Raw genomic sequence first — 16,199 nt, 5'->3', positions numbered from 1 at the left:
GCTAAAGGGACGGTCCTTTAAAATAGAGACGAGGAGGAATTTCTCCAGTCAGAGTGGTGAATCTGTGGAACTGTTTGCTGCAGAAGATTGTGGAGACCATGTCATTGAGTGTCTTTAAGATAGAGATTGATAGGTTCTTGATTAATAAGAGGATCGGGGTTATGGGGAAAAGGCAGGATAATGGAGATGACAAAAATGTCAGCCATGATTGAATGGTGGAGCAGACTCTGGAATGAGTGGCCTAATTCTGCTCCTATGTATTACGGTCTTGCGGCTTTGCCCATCTCCACCCCTGTCTCAGCTAATTTACGGTAGAAGTCTTCACCTGTGCATTCATTGCCTCTAAATTTGACTGTTCTGATCATCTCTGAATTGACCTCCCTGGGTACACCCTCCGCCATTTTGTTCATTGCTGCACAAAATTACTTACATTCAAGAATATAGAGAACATAAAATCCAAACACTAGTGCTTGTTGTTGAAATTAATTTCTGACTTGTATGACAGATACACCACAGACTAGAGTCTGTCCTCTAAGACAACCTAATGTGTCTCCTATCTTGGGATTGTCGAAAACATCTCTACTGTTATCAACAACAGACTTGGTAAGAAACCAATGTTACTTCCAAATTTTATTTTTCTTCTTTGAAACAAAGTCAGGGATGAAAATTGATGCAATATTATGTATCGAAGATTTATAAAACAGTATTTACCATATTGTATAGATCCTTAAATGTACAATATACTAGTGAATCTTTTTGAAAGCTGGGAATTTATGCATTATTTTATATTCATGACCATATGTTGACTGGTTATTTTATGCAAGGTAATTACTTTTAATGTAAGAATTCCATTTTGAAAGCTCCAGTTAACAAGCTGGTTAGTATTTATGTGATTGACTTAATTCATTTACAATAAATTATCTGATGCACTGGCTTTCTGACTGTAGGCAAAATGGAGTCAGGTGATGCCTTTCAGTGATGGTCTAAAGCTGGATGATGTGCACCAGTGCCAGACTCTAAGGGTTAGAAATTAACTAGCTTTGAGTTTCTGATGTAATTAATTTCCTAATTGTCCCTGGATTTTTCAGTCACTGGCAAAGGAGTATCATTCACTATTAACCTGATTGTACAAAAGGTTTGACTGCCTTTAAGAACAGACACTGTTGTCTGACCTCTGTCTCAAGGGATCAGTTGCACCCGTGAGCAATGCAATAAATAATGCTTTTCAGCCTTTGTAGGAAAATTCCTCACTGAGCCATTCAATGTACAAACCAGAAAGCAAAATTAAATTTCAATCATGTGCAAAGGGCAAAGTGAAGATTGAGAAAAACAGATGGGATTAAAAGAGTGCTAAGACTAAAAATGTAAAAAGAATGATTTTTTAATTGCCGATATATAGGGGAACAAAACTTCACAGTTCAAAAATTAATTTCAAGATCAAAGAGAATGTTCATTACTTAACATTTGTGCCGTATGCTTATTTCAAAGTGAATTTACATCAATGCATGAGCTCTATCATCCTCAGTCATGTCTGGAACAGAAGCAATGGGCAAGTTCAGGCCATGATAATCGTTTCAATGTTAAATCTATTGGTAAAGATTGTAACTGCATACCATGTGGAAGAACAGGAATCTCTTGACAGCAACCTATGACTTCCAATGTTAAACTGTACCTATGCAGATTCCAAGTGAATCCAGATTTACCAAGTGAAACGATTTAACATACAGCCTCCCCATTGTTATTATCGAAAATTTGAGGTCAAAATGTTCTTGTTAAGATTGGTGGCCAATGCATATTTATGTTGTTGATACATCATAAGCATGTCAGTCATGAAGCATAAGATGGTGGCTAAGAGCCGATGTTTCTCTCCTTTTTCATCAAGAAAATAATGTTTCTTAAATTGATAGAAATCAAAATACTGTTCTTGTCTAACCTTCTGAATGATATAGTTGTGGTTATTTTTATCAATAATAGTTGTATCACTTCCTTAGCCTAACAGGAGGAATATGTAACCTGACAAGTGTAGGTAACTTAAACCAATTAGTTTTCACTTCCCAGCCAACAACCTTGTAACAAGATGCAGTTTGTTTACTTTTGCGATGCCAAATAAATGGGATCATGGCTGTCCTTACCAGCAGTTAGAGTTCTAAATTATCATTATTAGTCAACAAGAAAGATGATTTTAACAAAACTCTGTTCTGTTTATTTTGACTCTTTATAACTTTTTATCTAGCAAAATATCCCAGAAAATTCAGAGGAGTCCGGTGTACCTGGTTTTGCTGCCAAGCAGAATAGCATGAAAATTGATTCATCAGCAAGTTTTTCAGAGGATATAACCCTTAGTGCAGTCATGTTAAGGGAGGATGATCCAGGATTGACTGGTAAGAAATGAGCTTGGTTGTAAATTTGTATGTAAGCATCACGGTCAATAGGGCTGGATGGCCTAGGCAATGCAAGTTTCTGTTCTGTTTTAAGGGGCCCAAGTGAAATGAGTTCCACTTGTCTCAGCCTACTGTTGGCCTTGTCTGGAATCATTAGTTCAGTCATGAGAATTGCATCTTGAGTTATCAAAATAAGAGAGAAATGTTATCAGGACAAATCTGCAGTCACTGTACCACACCAGATTCTCCATCTGTAATCTTTGTAAGACACTTTCATCGTAACTATCCAGTCTTTGGAGTATGTAATGCTTCAGCATGTTTAAACAATTCAGTTTTGTGCTTGGCAGGTCTTGAGGATGTTTTAGCTAAATATCAGTTAGGATTATGCATTGATTACTAGTTTACGAACTCACTGAACAAACGGTGCTGTTTCATGATCAATGGAAAATTAAAGTCAGAACAATCAGGCTACCTTTGTAACAAGGTACAAATGTACTTGGAAGAAAAACCTTAAAACTCTAATAAAAAAAAGTTGAAGAGCCTTCAGAATTAGTGGGTTTTGTCTAACTTGCACATTTCAATTACCTATTTATCTGAAAAAAGTGCCAGTGCGTAGTATATATTTAAAACCAGGGGGAGATTGGTGTATTATTAATGTCACTAGTATTGTTATCAAGACTAATCCTTGAAGGACATGGGCTCAAATCCTGCTATGGCAGTTGGTGGAATTTAAATTCAATTAATAAATCTAGAATTGAAAGCTTGCCTCAGTAAAGACCATGTAACTATAATTGATTGTCATAAAGACCCAACTGGCTCACTAATGTCCTTTTAGGAAAGGAAATCTGCTACCTTCACCTGATCTGACCTACATGGTCCAGGTCCACAGCAGTGTGATTGACTCTTAACTCTCCTTTGAAATAATCTAGCAAGACACTCTGTTCAAGGGTAATTAGAGATGGGCAACAAATACTGGCCTTGTTAGTGATGCCCATATCCCATGAAAATATACAAAAAAGAACAAAATTCCAATTAGGAGTGATCCACTTGGCTCCACAAATTCGTAAGACATAAAAACAGAATTAGTCCACTCTGCCTATTGAGTCTGCTCTGCCATTCAATCATGGCTAATAATTTTCTCATCTCCGTTCTCCTGTCTTTTCCCCATAAGTCCTGACCCCTGTATTAATCAAGAACCTATCTATCTCTGTCTTAAAGACATTCAATAACCTGGCCTCCACAGCTTTCTGCAACAAAAAGTTCCACAGATTCACCACTCTCTGGCTGAAGAAATTCCTCCTCTCTGTTTTAAAGGATCGTCCCTTTACCTGAGGTTGTGCCCTCTGGTTCTAGTTTTTCCTACTAGTGGAAACATCCTGTCTATGTCCATTATCCAGACCTTGCAGTATCCTGTAAGTTTCAATAAGGTGTCAATAAGAGTCTGCTTTGCTGTTCAATAAGATCATGGCTGATCTGATTGTAACCTCATGTCTACCCTGGTAACCTTCCACCCATTATTTATCAAGAATCAATCTACCTCTATCTTAGGAAATATTCAAAGATCCTGCTTCCATTGCCTTTTGAGGAGTGGAGTTCCAAAGACACCCACCCCACTGAGAAAAATAATTTCTCCTTGTTTCTGTCTTAAATGGGCAACTCCTTATTTTTAGACGATGATTCCTAATTCTGTATTCTCCCACAAGAGAATATTGTTGTGCCTTTGTTTAAAAAAAGGCTGCAGGGAAAAGCCTGGAAGCTACAGGCCAGTGAGCCTCACATCTGTGGTGGGTAGGTTGAGAGTCACAAGGACTGATTAGGGACAGTCAGCATGGCTTTTGAGTGGAAAATCATGTCTCAGCAATGTGATTGAGTTTTTTGAAGAGATAACCAAGAAGGTAGATGAGAGGATGAGAGCAGTGCAGTTGATGTTGTCTACATGGACTTTAGCAAGGCCTTTGACAAGGTATTGCATAAGGTTAAATCTCATGGGATCCAATGTGAGGTAGCTAAATGGATACAAAATCGGCTTGATGACAGAAGCCAGAGGTTGGTTGTAGAGAGTTGTTTTTCAATCTGGAGGTCTGTGACAAGCGGTGTGCCTCAGGGATCAGTGCTGGGTCTACTGTTATTTGTCACTTATATTAATGATTTGGACGAGAATATAAGAGATATGGTTAGTAAGTTTGGTGGCATAGTGGACAGTAAAGAAAGTTATCTCTGATTGCAATGGGATCTTGATCAGTTGGGCCAGTGGGCTGATGAATGGCAGATAGTGTTTAATTTAGATAAATGCTAGGTGATGCATTTTAGCAGCTTGAACCAGGGCAGGACTTACTCAGTTAATGGTAGAGCTTTGGGGAGAATTACAAAACAAAGAGATCTAGAGGTACATGTTCATAGCTTCTTGAAAGTGGAATCACAGGTGGACGGAGTGGTGAAGAAGGCATTCAGCATGCTTGGTTTCATTAGTGAAAACATTGAATACATGAGTTGGGACGTCTTGTTGAAGTTGTAGAAGACACTGGTAAGGGCACACTTGGAATACTGTGTGCAGCCCTGGTCACCTTATTATAGAAAGGATATTATTAACCTAGAAAGAGTGCAGAAAAGATTTACTAGGATGCTACTGGCACTTGATGGTTTGAGTTATAGGGAGAGGCTGGATAGACTCGGACTTTTTTTGTCTGGAGCGTAGGAGGCTGAGGGGTGATCTTATTATAAAATAAAATAATAAAGGGCCTTGACCAGGTAGATAGTCAATATCTTTTCCCAAAGGTAGTGGAGTCTAAAACTAGAAGGCATAGGTTTAAGGTGAGAGGGGAGAGATACAAAAGTGTCCAGAGGGACAATTTTTTCACACCCAGGATGGTGAGTGTCTGAGACAAGCTGCCAGAGGTGGTAGTAGAGGCGGGTACAACTTTGTCTTTTAAAAAGCGTTTAGACAGTTGCATGAGTAAGATGGGTATAGAGCAATGTGGGCCAAATGCGGGCAATTGGGACTAGCTTCATGGTTTTTAAAAAAAATGGTGGCATGGACAACTTGGGCTGAAGGGCCTGTTTCCATACTGTAAACCTCTATGACTCTATGAGAAGAAGGACCCTCTCCATATCCACCCTGTCAATATCCTCAGGACCTTAAAGGTTTCAGTCAAGTCACCTCTTACTCTCCTAAGCTGCAGTGGATACAAACCTTGCCAGTCCAACATTTCCTCATAAGGCAACCCCACCCATTTCAGGATTAGTCTGATTGAGCTTCCCTGAACTGCTTTCAATGTATTTATATCCTTAGGAGGTAGTGTTCACAGTACTCCAGATGTTATCTTGTTAGTGTCCTGTACTACTGACTGATATCCTCCCCACTTCTATATTCAATTCTCCTTGCAGTAAACAACATTTGATTAGCCTTCCTAATTACTTGCTGTAGCTGCATTTTGTGACTTGTACATTAGGACAATGTGCATTAAGATATACAAATCTCTTTGAATTTCAGAGCTGTGCAATGTGTCACTATTTAGATAATATGCACACCACCAGGGATAATTGACAATGGACAATAAATGCCCACTGATACCCAAATTCCACAAACAGTTGATTTTTAAAAAACAGACCCTAAGGTCTGAATTCTATCTTCTGATTTCTACTCACTTTTAATGACCATATTAACAATACATCATGATTTTATTTTAAAAGTTGGAAGCAGTGCAATAATTATGAAACAAAGTATTTAATGAATGTTAGAATTTCCAGCAGTTTTGTGCCAAGAATATGCAACAACTAACTTGGGAATCAAATTCTGAACATATAATTGACCACAACAATATAATTTGTACCTAGATTACTATTATGTCAAGTTTTGTACCCTTCTCTTTTTGACAGCTTCAGCCAGTCTGTTTCCAAAATTCTTGGAATCTTTCCAGGCACATTCATCAAGTGCTATATTTGATCTGATAGAAGCTTATGAAGCCAATTGCAAAGAGCAGGTAAGGTTTTTAAAGCTATTCTTCTGCAGCTAGCTTTTTGTGTGGAGTAGCAGCTTCTCTATTTTAAATCGCGTAAATTAGAATAGTTTATTCAATTATCTAATAATGTTCATATCTCCCTCAATCTAAACCACATCCGCTTGCAGTCGTCTTTGAAATCTTAGTGATGCCCCTTTTTGAACAGGCTACTCGAGATAGATCAGTGTAACCTGGGCAAATCGGGGAACATCTTTTCGGATGGAGGATAAATGATAATTGACCTGAAATGTTGTCTGTTGCTGTCTCCAACCAAGATGTTTCATTGGGATGCTATCAAACAAAATTCAGCACTGAGCCACTTAAGGGCTGTTAAGACAGGAGACCTTTTGGTGGAGAAATAGAGATAGAAAGACAGAGGGGACTGGGGAGTAGATTCTGAAGTTTGGTGCCTGGACAATTGAAAGCACAACTACTGATTTATGTCCAGGCAGTGTTTTGTTTTGAAGGCAATAACAGATCATTTCAAGTAGGAAAGATAAGCAGCAACAATCAGACTAACTGACCTGACTAAGTAGTGGTGCAAATATATATTAGTAAGAAGTCTCGCAACACCAGGTTAAAGTCCAACCAATTTATTTGATATTTATTTATCAAATAAATTGGTTGGACTTTATCCTGGTGTTATGAGAGGACTTACTGTGTTTACCCCAGTCCAACGCTGGCATCTCCACATCATGACAAATATATATGCCATATGCAAGGAGAAATTTAGTCTTGTGTAAGTTGTTCTAGTCTGTATGAAATCAGTTGGGTAGATGCAGAGTAACTAGCTGTGTAATTTATTTAAAACAGTAAGTAAGCACCTCTATCTGCTCAATTACATCAGGTAAACATACTTCAGAAGATTGTGAACCGTGCAACTCCAGGACATCATAAATTTTCAAAAACAGCAAGTGTTCTCTGGTTCCTTCAACAAGAAATGGTCACCTGGCGTTTAATTGGATCTCTTTACAGGTACAGCATTCAATTTTAGTGCAAAACTGTTGGGAACAGGGTAAATTCAGTTTTATATTGTGGATTCATCGTATCTCTCATTGGCTACGCCATTTTTTCACCTTCAAATTTGTATCATTTTACTATGAGGTTAGATTGACTACCATTGACATCAAGGCAGCATTTGACTGAATGTGGCATCCAGTGAGCCCTTGCAAAATTGGAGTCAGTGGGAAATGGGGAAAATTCTCCCCTATTTTTAGCTCTCCTCTGGTTCTGTCATCTCTTTGAGGACATACCTGGAATGTTTCCTCTGCCCTTCTGGTCACTGCATGAGTAGAGAGCTTGGTTTAGGAGTGGTGTGTCACATTTGCTATTTGACCCATCCACTGTAGTTCATTAATCATAACCAGTGCCTTGACATTGGGGACGTTTGCCTGATAGAGGACAAGCACCTATCCTGGTATTGAATTTACAGGAACTTGTGAAGAGTTTTATGGACTTGAAACATTAATGCTGTTTCTCTTTCCACAGATGCTACCAGACCTGAGTTTATGTAGCATTTCCTGTTTTATTTTGTTGTTTCATTGCTGGCTGTTGTGCACAAATTGGCTGATGCGTTTGCTACTTTACAACAATAACCATGCTTCAAAAGTACCTAAGTGGCTGTTAAGCACTTTGAAACATTCTGAGGAACTATATAAATGCAAGCCTTTTTGTTATTTTATTAATACCCATGAATGCAATATCATAAACTCTACAGATGAATAATTATTCATGTACAAGATCAGGTAATACAGCAATTACAGTGTGCTCCGTGAAATGGTTGACCGTTACAAATATGACTCAAAAGATGTGAAGATGTAAAGAGTGAACATGCAGGGGGAAGAAAAATTGGGAGAATAATTTACTCAAGTCCACACATATATGACTACTTCTGACATGAGAGCTGGATCAATATATAGAAATGATTTTAGTTCTGGACATTTCAGGACATTTAATGCCTGTAAGAAGTTGTTGGAATTATTTTTAAAAAATTCTATTTCTGTAACTGATTTTGTTTGCAATGTTATTTTATAGGGATAGGATTGAATCTAGTGTGGAAGAGGGAATGATGTTTGAAGTCGCTGTAAGTATTATTAATCCAGAGATGTAATGATTTTTTAAAATTGTCTAGCAAGCACATTGATTGTCAAGACTGCCAATTATTTCTTGGTTAACCTCTTTTTCCCATGCACCAATAAGAATAGCATGGCAAAACTAAAAATTATAGTCCCACGAACTCGACTTTTGTCACGGGCAAGTTGCTGGCAGAGATCAGTAGAGATGAGCGAGTGGGCGAGGACCTGGCAGATGGAGTATAATGTTAGCAAGTGTGAGGTTATCCACTTTGGCAGAAATAATAGTGGGAGGGATTACTATTTAAAGGGCGAAAAGCTGCAGCATGCTACGGTGCAGAGGGACCTGGGGGTCCTTGTGCATGAGTCGCAAAAACCCAGTCTGCAGGTGCAGCAGGTGATCAAGAAGGCAAATGGAATGCTAGCCTTTATAGCGAGGTGGATAGAATATAAAAGCAGGGAGGTCTTGCTGCAACTGTACAGGGTACTGGTGAGGCCGCAGCTGGAGTACTGTGCGCAATTTTGGTCGCCGCACTTGCGCAAGGATATTTTGGCCTTGGAGGGAGTGCAGAGGAGGTTCACTAGGCTGATACCGGAGATGAGGGGGTTGGACTGTGAAGAGAGACTAAATAGACTGGGTCTGTACTCGGAGTTTAGAAGGATGAGGGGGGATCTTATAGAGACGTATAAGGTAATGAAAGGGATGGATAGGATAGAGGTAGAGAGATTTTTCCCGCTTAGAAAAGATAGCAGGACTAGAGGGCACAGCCTCAAGATAAGAGGTGGGGGGGGCAGTTTAGAACGGAGTTGAGGAGGAATTTCTTCACTCAAAGGGTGGTGAATCTCTGGAATTCTCTGCCCGTTGAAGTGGTGGAGGCTACCTCGCTAAATATATTTAAGTCACGGATGATAGGTTTTTGACAGACAAGGGAATTAAGGGTTATGGGGAGAAAGCGGGGAAGTGGAACTGATCCACTTCAGATCAGCCATGAACTTATTGAATGGCGGAGCAGGCTCGAAGGGCTAGATGGTCTACTCCTGCTCCTATTTCTTATGTTCTTAGATAACTACCTGCACAGAGGTAGGGGTTATTGGAGACTCTGAACCAACAGTGAATTTCTTCTGCTGTGCAAGATGTATTCTTTCAAGTTTGCAGGCCATTTAATTTCTTTTGCATGACTATACTGCATGGTAACTTAAAATGGTCAACTTATGCTCAGCCAGCATGGGAACCTTGGGTTGCTATGCAGCTTGGAGGCAACATTGGTTGTGAACAATGTTTCCTCTAAGCTAAGCTGTTCAGGTACTTGGTATTGTCAGAATTGTGAAAGTACTGTCCAGGCCACTTGCAAGCAGTTCCCTTTAAGATGCCACATGTGTGAGACCGTGTCCCAGATATCGTGCACATACAAAGTAGCATACGTTGGAATCAATGACTCTGCTAAATTTTCTTCATTGAAATATGATGGTCATACACCATCTGGTACCTTTGAATTGTTTTGCCCAATCACTGATTAAAAAAAACAAAACTAGCTATATATGAAATGTTCGTAACTTCAAAAATCAAGTATTGGAGAAGTGCAGTACAATTAAATTTAAGTCAGACAGTAGAGCAATTTTTAAATATTCTATTGCAGCTTACCTTTTCTGGTCCATGACTAGAGATAATTTGAATTGTTGATGTCAGTTAAGTGTACACCTTGCTTATTATTTCTGCTTTACGCATATGAATGTAACACAAACTGCGTTCTTTTAGAATGTTTTTATTTGCATTAAATAGCAGCAATTGAATATTAGCCTATCAGTGTAGTTATTAGATAATTACAAAGTAGGAAGTCTAGAGTTTTTCATTACTATCTCGAATTTGGCCTTATTGACCATGTAGCTTTTTATAGATAGAAATGTTGAGTCTATCGATCTGCCCTGATGACTTCCTTTCCTGGTTTATAATCCAGGAGATCTAGAAGAAAAGTGAGGAGGGAAAGTAATTGCTTTACTGTCAGGAGTCTTTGTTTCTATTTAACCAAAATTATTAAATTAATTATGAAATGGGTTTTTGGTTACAAAGATTTACAGATTGTTGGTGCGTGGCTTAATTTTATAGTAGTCGTAAATCAAGCTTAATTGTGGCACAACCTGCGTGTGACAATATTTAGTTGTACTACATAAAACAAAGTTCACTATATAAAACTTTTATCCAGGACAGTGAAAACAGCCAAAAATGTTCAATTGTAGAAGATTTATTTTCTGACCTTTTTATGCCTGACAGATATGTTCTTTCTATTGACTACTTTGAAATTCTTTCACATGATAGGGATTAACTAATGTCTTGTCCTGTAGTAATTGAGACTCCTGCTGGTGAAATGCCTCGTGGTATTCTCAAAAGAATAATCCAGCGCACAACACTCTCACTTGAAAAAACCTAATTTGCTTCCTGATCAAAATGTCTTTTTGCAGGCCCCAAATGCCACTGAAAAGACCATTGTAGAAATGCTTTTCCAACGGGATTCACTAATACGACAGAGCCAGGTACTACTGTGTTACTTACAAACCAGTAAAGTTGTATGATGCGTAAATAAATGGAAAAACTTAACTTTTGAGGAATGTTTGAAAGACTTGAATATACTTTGCACTAAATTATCAATATAGTTAATCAAGTGTTTGGGCACTGTAATGTTTCAATCCAGTTAATAAAATGCGTCTGAAAACTTATACTTCAGTAATGTCACATCAGTGATATGCATCATTATTATGTCATGGTTGTAGGAAGCAATGACATGAGTGCTTTGTACTATTACTTATGTAAAACCATGGAACTTCTGCGCCACTTCACCATCTAGCTGACCGTGTTAACATTCAAGAGTTTTGCAGATTTGCTGCCTCAGCCATGCATTATGTCGCTTTCCTTTGGCAGAAAAAGCAACAAATTGGAGAACTGGTAATAGCAAACATTGTGGCCTTGTATTTGAAAAATAACATTGTATTTCATAGGTTTCAGACCTTCTCAGAACTTGCCACTGGCCACATTTTTTTGTTTATTGACCAAAGTTAACATTTCCTTGTTCGTCCTTCAAAGTAAAGATGATCGTGTTCGTGATCTAGAGTGTTTGACAGGGTTCCAATGGGTACATAGGTAACTGCTACTGCTGATCTGAGCTCGGGAGTTTATTTTACAAATAGGTCAGGAAACTTTTGGCTGAGTCTCTGGCTCAGATTTCCTCTCCTTGTATTTCTATCCACCTCTGACATGCGTTTGCTATTGAAGGAGGCAGCACCATTTTTTTATTTGCGCACACTAGGTGCAGCAATCCTGGATGAACTTATTCAGGACTTGAAGCTGACATCAAATCTCCTAAATGAAACTTCGAATGTCCTTGCAGTACTTCCTTTGACTTCCAGGAGAGTGTACCCCACACTTGGCTGTCCATAGAAGATTCACTTTAATAAGTGAATATCAGGCATTCTGGCTTCATGACCAACGTAACTCAGTTGTGACTTTCTCAGTATAGTATGGTTCTTGGCATGCTAGCTAGGGTGAGTACCTCCGCATCTGGTATTTTGTCTTGCAAATGCGGAGCAGAGTGGGCAGACTGTTGCTTTATACAATGGTGGTCAGGCTTACTCCTCTTCATCCTTAGACTGATGTTAGAAGTCAGCTGAAGGCTGGTACACTTGGTTTGGCCGTTTTTGCATTCATCTCATTGTCAGCATGGATAGCAGAAGAGATGGTGTGCTGTTGAAATAAGTGGCAGGTCTGGTCATGGACTGAAACCTTTGACTTGAGATAGGGTTTTCCTGGTGCTGATTGATCCATTACCTCACTTTTCTTCATGCTGTTCGTAAAGCCAAAGTTACTGCATGCATTGGAGAGCAAGTCTGTGCTACTTTGCATGCCTAGCTTTGAACTGGCAGTGCGCTGTCACCAGTAAACAGGAAATCACCATGTATGTCCTTGGAAACCTTAGTTTTTCCCTGGTGTTACCTCAGATTGAACAGTTTCCTGTCCACATGATGTTTGATTTTGATTCCAGGTTCTTCATGAAAGGCATGTAATAAATGTTACTGAGAGACAATCTTTGTAATTCAGATTTTGACTTTAGAATCAACCAATCCAATCTGAGCTCAGTGTTTTATGAAGTCAGTGTAGATTACTTTAGTGCAAGTGGCAGCTTGAAATCTGCCTTTAAACAAATGTGTTCCTTGATCTGATATGTAAGTGGAGCTACTAACAAGATAACTGTGGGGTCCTATTGGGGGCATAATTGAGTATAATGCAGCATACCTCTAACTCCTGTTTGTTGAAATCCCAGTTAGATAATGTTCTCCTATTGACAATTTTAATTGTAGGAAAAAAATGATCCAGTGGATCATTAAGTTCTAACCAAGATGGTCTTTTGGTTTTTCAGGTGCTGGCATATTGTCAAAAGAATTCTGGCATACAATATATATTCTAAAATTTAAAAATGCTACTTTTGCCAATTTTATTCATTATAGTGCACTGATGCCAGATGTGGCAATTGAAAGTTTTAAATAATGAAAGGTTTATCAACTGAAGTATTGAAAGAGAATCATTTGCAAAAGTATTTTAATGCCTGGAAGTGATGAGATTGTGAATTAATGCAAAAGGTGGAGAATTCCAATGGAGCAAGCTACTTGAGTCCCAAGAGAAAGTTTAAAGTTTATTTATTATGTCGCAGGTAGGCTTTCATTAACACTCCAGTGAACCTAATGTGAAAGTCTCCAAATGAATGGAGACTTCAGTAATCTCTACTGCAGTTGTATTTGTGTCTTGATTACATATGCATGGACTATATATAGATAGTCTCTATTTAGATAGAGTTGTCTACTTAAAATGGCCATCAGAAATTAGAATTGCTGTGTGCTTCACACATTTGAAAAGTCAATGTCTGTCTCTGGTGTAATGATTTGATATTAAAATGGTTACTGCAGTAATATGTTCAGAGTCCAACCTGACAGCATCAGAAATATTATAGTTGTCTTATATAATACTATTGATTTTGTTAAATAAGCTACTAAATTTGTTATATTGAATGTTCTTCATTCTCTTAGGGACATAACCAGATCATTGGTTTTGTCAGCCATGCTACTCTATGTTCACTGTAAACCAATATGACGCATGTTATAATCAATTTCCCAGTAGGTTGCGATGTAAATTTACCAGTGGATAATTGGAAAGTACAAGGATCTAGCTTGTGACATCAGTCACCTCCCACGTTTGCAGCAAATTTCATTATGTAGAAGATTTTGTTTTCTTTATTCTTTCGTGAGATGTGGGCATTGCTAGCAAGGCTGGCATTTGTTACCCATCCCTGATTGACTTTGAACTCAGTCGTTTGCTAAGCTATCACCAAGAATGTTTAAGAATCATCCACAATTCTGCGGACCTGGGGTTACATATAGATCAGGCCAGGTAAGGATTTCCTTCTCTAAAGGACATGAGTGAACCAGATAGGTTTTTGCAACTATCACCATTACTGAGACAAGCTTTACCTTGCAGATTTGTTAATTGAATTTAAATTCCACCTGCTATCATGGAGGGATTTGAACCCATGTCCTGGGTCTCTGGATTACCAGTCCAGTAACATTACTGCTCTGCCACTATCTTCCCACATTTCATTATCTTAGGTATGCAAAGTATTTTGTCAACATCTACTTCCTTTTATTCTCAATAGTAGCTTGCAACACTACTTGTAAAAATGGAAATGTGATCTATTGAGTTCCCCCCTCCCACCCCCTCTTCCAGTAGCATTTCAATTCCATGAGCTTTAAGGTGTTTTGTCCAGTAACCAGCAACTGAATTATTTGAGTTTTGTTCACAAGCATGTCAACATTTTGTCTGTAACTCCATAGATCGTTGTGGACTGGTTAGAGAGTATTGCCAAGGATGAAGCAGGAAATTTTGCAGAGAACATTGAATTTTATGCGAAGTCTGTGTATTGGTAAGAACCAGAAGTGTTTTTGTGTAGGAGGGTGTGTAGAAGGGAAGAAAATTAGATCATTAGAAAAATCCAAGATCATTGTTTCAGGGTTGTTTACTAATTGAACATTTGTAACCATCTCCTCTCATTTATTCTTTTATGCTAACTTCTGATGCTTAAAGTAAGTTTTCAAATACATTTCCCGTTATGACAACCAACTGTTGGAGGACTATGGCATTGTATTGACAGTACAGAACTAGACCATTCAACGCAACAGGTTCATGTCAAGGTTTTTACTCCTCATGAACCTGGGAGAATAAGCCACAATGGAATATTTTCAGTAGTAAGTTAACCTCTCTTCCATGCTGAGATGCAAACAACATCTGCCTTGTCCATTGAAGTTTTACCAACTTAGCTAAAGTCGCTTGCAATGGAGGCCATTTCAACAATATTATTGGCTCATGTGCATACCAATCATTGTTTGGGCTAGATCTCTCATTTCTTGGATTGTATAGTTGGGAAGGAAAAGTATTCCACTCAAGTAAAAGTTCCCACAGACAAATAGGTGTCTGTGAGGGAGTGTTGACCATCTTGGAGAATGATCTATTTTGGAAAATAGTACACCATTAAATAGCCTTTAAGTTAATAAATACAGAGAAATCAATGGAGGCATATTGTTCATTAAGTAAAATGCTTTGGCATAGTGCTTGCTATGTGTTTTCTGAACTCTGTTATTTTTAACTTGTAGGGAAAATACATTACATGTATTAAAACAACGGCGCTTGGGTATCTCTGGATTTTCAAGACAACTTGTAACTGAGCTGGTAATACAATTTTGTCCTGTCTTTGCTGAAATTAGATCCACAGAATTTTAATGGAATAACTTTATTCTTATTAATCTTTTACTTGTCTTAATAAACAGGAATTGATATAATGAGCTGAACAGCATTTTCCAATATGCTGTGAGTGGACCAATGAATTGGGAAATAGCAATCTTTACTGCAGCTAAGCCTGTTTGAAATTTATGGTGACTGAGATAAAAACAAAATTCTGACGATACTGTTCTTTCCATTTTCTCCAAGGATCCAGATGCTCCTATCAGACAAAAAATGCCTCTTGCAGATTTGGATAGGGAAGATGATGCCAGGTTTATGAAATATCTCTTTGCACTTATACGAGCTGGAATGACTGATGAGGTAAAACTGTCCTACTGTATCAGCACCACAAATACCAAAGTATACACTAATTATGGGAAAAAATGTATGTACTTAGTAAATAATATAACACCCCTTAGGCTCAGAGATTGTGCAAACGGTGTGGTCAGGCTTGGAGAGCTGCGACTCTGGAAGGCTGGAAATTGTACCATGATCCAAATCTTAATGGTGGTAAGTATACTATTCGAGAATGCTAACTATCATTTACTCAAGTGGATACAAATCGCAGTTTGAATTGTTGAAATTGTTATTTGGTCTAATTTCAGGAGCAGTTCTTGAACCTGTCGAGGGGAACCCAAACAGAGGTGTTTGGAAGGCTTGTTGTTGGAGGATGGCTGAAGATGTAAGCTAAGAGTCAATAGCATTAGAAATTAAGTATTTTTTTAAAAATCTTGTGATCAGCGTTAAACCTCCAACTTTCTAAAAAAAAATCTAGTAGCTGCTTTAAAGAAATGCAATAATTGTTTCACTAAATTAAAAATATTAATTTTTGTGCAAGGGAAAGCTAAAACCACTTTGCAATTAATTAAAATTGAAACTTTAATAGTTTATAACATCCAAGTTATTAGAATTTCCAATCCAAATAATGTAATTT

General features: G+C 38.1%; 1 protein-coding gene across 1 annotated transcript in view; it reads left to right on the top strand.

Moving 5' to 3' along the window:
• nup107 (nucleoporin 107) overlaps positions 1-16,199 on the top strand; it is a 46,818-nt gene that overhangs the window by 14,794 nt on the left and 15,825 nt on the right. The window contains exons 4-14 of the mRNA XM_080191120.1: positions 506-603; positions 2,234-2,381; positions 6,258-6,361; positions 7,227-7,354; positions 8,414-8,462; positions 10,909-10,980; positions 14,323-14,411; positions 15,139-15,214; positions 15,473-15,586; positions 15,685-15,775; positions 15,871-15,947. Of these exons, the coding sequence (XP_080047246.1) occupies positions 506-603; positions 2,234-2,381; positions 6,258-6,361; positions 7,227-7,354; positions 8,414-8,462; positions 10,909-10,980; positions 14,323-14,411; positions 15,139-15,214; positions 15,473-15,586; positions 15,685-15,775; positions 15,871-15,947 (1,046 nt within the window). The remainder of the gene's footprint in view (positions 1-505; positions 604-2,233; positions 2,382-6,257; positions 6,362-7,226; positions 7,355-8,413; positions 8,463-10,908; positions 10,981-14,322; positions 14,412-15,138; positions 15,215-15,472; positions 15,587-15,684; positions 15,776-15,870; positions 15,948-16,199) is intronic.

The sequence above is a fragment of the Carcharhinus amblyrhynchos genome, chromosome 6 (assembly GCF_965287045.1).
Source record: "Carcharhinus amblyrhynchos chromosome 6, sCarAmb.v2.hapA, whole genome shotgun sequence".
In the NCBI taxonomy this organism is placed as follows: Eukaryota; Metazoa; Chordata; class Chondrichthyes; order Carcharhiniformes; family Carcharhinidae; genus Carcharhinus; species Carcharhinus amblyrhynchos.
This window is presented reverse-complemented; position numbering and strand designations above follow the sequence as displayed.